The following is a 1,537-nucleotide window of genomic DNA, read 5'->3' as shown; positions in this document are numbered from 1 at the left end:
ATGAGTTCTCCTGGCCCCCGCGTTAAAAAGAAGCGACGCCAGTTTTCGCTCAAAGAAAAAGTGGAGATTTTGATGCAGCTGAATGCTGGAAGAAAGCAAGTCGACCTGTGCAGGGAGCGTGATATTCCCCCGTCAACAATGGCGACGATGCTCAAGGATCGAGAAAAGATATTGAAATTGCATCGAGAGTCGCAGCTGGCTCCCTCAAGAAAACGCTTGCGACTCGGCAACTACCAGAATGTCGCCGCCGCCGTCCTCACGTGGTTCAAGGATGCCAGACAAAACGATGTGCCCTTGTCAGGCCCGATTATTCAAGAGAATCTTAAGGCGCTACAGTTTACGGCTGCCTTGGACATCTCCGGTTTCGATGCAAGTGCCGGATGGCTTTACTGCTTCTGGCAAAGGAATGGCATTGCGTGGCAGGTTGCTTGTGGCGAAGAAAAGGCAGCAGATGCCGAGAGTGCGGTTGCCCGATGGAACGAGCACTTTCAAGAGATCATCAAGTCTTTCTCCCCAGACGACGTTTTCAATGGCGATGAAACGGCGTTCTTTTATCAGTTGTTGCCTGATAAGATAATGAACTTCAAAGGTGACAGGTGCAAGGGAGGAAAGAAATCATGTTTCCGTGTATCGGTTCTGTTCTGCTGCAACTCCACGGGCACGGAAAAACTCAAGCCGCCAGTTGTTGGCAAGTCTGCTAAGCCGCACTGCTTGAAAAACGTTGTCTCGTTGCCTTGCGACTACCGAGCTAACCAAAAAGCGTGGATTACGCGAGGATTGTTCACTCAGTGGCTGCCGCAGCTCGACGACACAATGAAGAAGAAAGACAGAAAAATTCTCACCGTTGACAATTGCTCGGCACATATGTGAACGTGCGATTGAGCTATGTGCAACTTGAATTTATGCCCCCGAATTGTACTTCTTTGCTCTAACCTTCAGACTAAGGTATCATCAGATGTGTGAAGATCGAATTTCGGAAGTCTTGTGCACCGTCTCCTTATCAATATTCGACTGAAGCTGCCCACACAGGTAAACATCCGTCAAGCTGCAGAAATGCTTACAGGGTCGCGGTGGAACGTGAAGGCAAGCACGATCAACAACTGCTGGCGAAAGGCAGGCCTTTTAAAGGCTTCACCTACGCCACAAGACTGCGAGGACACAGAGGAGCTCAACACAGAACTGTGGAATGAGCTTACCGAGAAGCTCCCCGTCGACACCATGGTGACCTTCGATGATTACATTGACAGTGACAGCGCGGCGGCTACGTCCGTGGAGCTCACCAACGAAGACATGGTGAATAAAGTGCATGAGCAAGAAGATTGCAATAGTGACGAAGACGATGCCGACACTGGATCAACACACGAAGAGGAAGAGAATGTTTCCAGCTCGGATGTTTTAATTTTTCTAGAGAAGACGCGATCATTCCTCGGGCGCTGTAAAGATGTCCCCGATGACGTTCAGAGGAAGGTCAAGGATGTGGAGGCGTTCGTCCTGCAGCACTTGCTGTCTACTCTGTAGAAAATGATTACAGACTTCT

At 49.6% G+C, this 1,537-nt stretch overlaps 1 protein-coding gene across 1 annotated transcript; it reads left to right on the top strand.

The window, feature by feature from the left end:
* On the top strand, positions 1–870 carry LOC126545989 (tigger transposable element-derived protein 6-like). Its single transcript, XM_050194041.1, has one exon. It carries the CDS (start codon positions 1–3, stop codon positions 868–870), a length of 870 nt encoding a protein of 289 aa, XP_050049998.1.
* Positions 871–1,537: the final 667 nt, after the last annotated feature.

This window comes from Dermacentor andersoni, chromosome 1 (assembly GCF_023375885.2).
Source record: "Dermacentor andersoni chromosome 1, qqDerAnde1_hic_scaffold, whole genome shotgun sequence".
Taxonomy (NCBI): domain Eukaryota; kingdom Metazoa; phylum Arthropoda; class Arachnida; order Ixodida; family Ixodidae; genus Dermacentor; species Dermacentor andersoni.
This window is presented reverse-complemented; position numbering and strand designations above follow the sequence as displayed.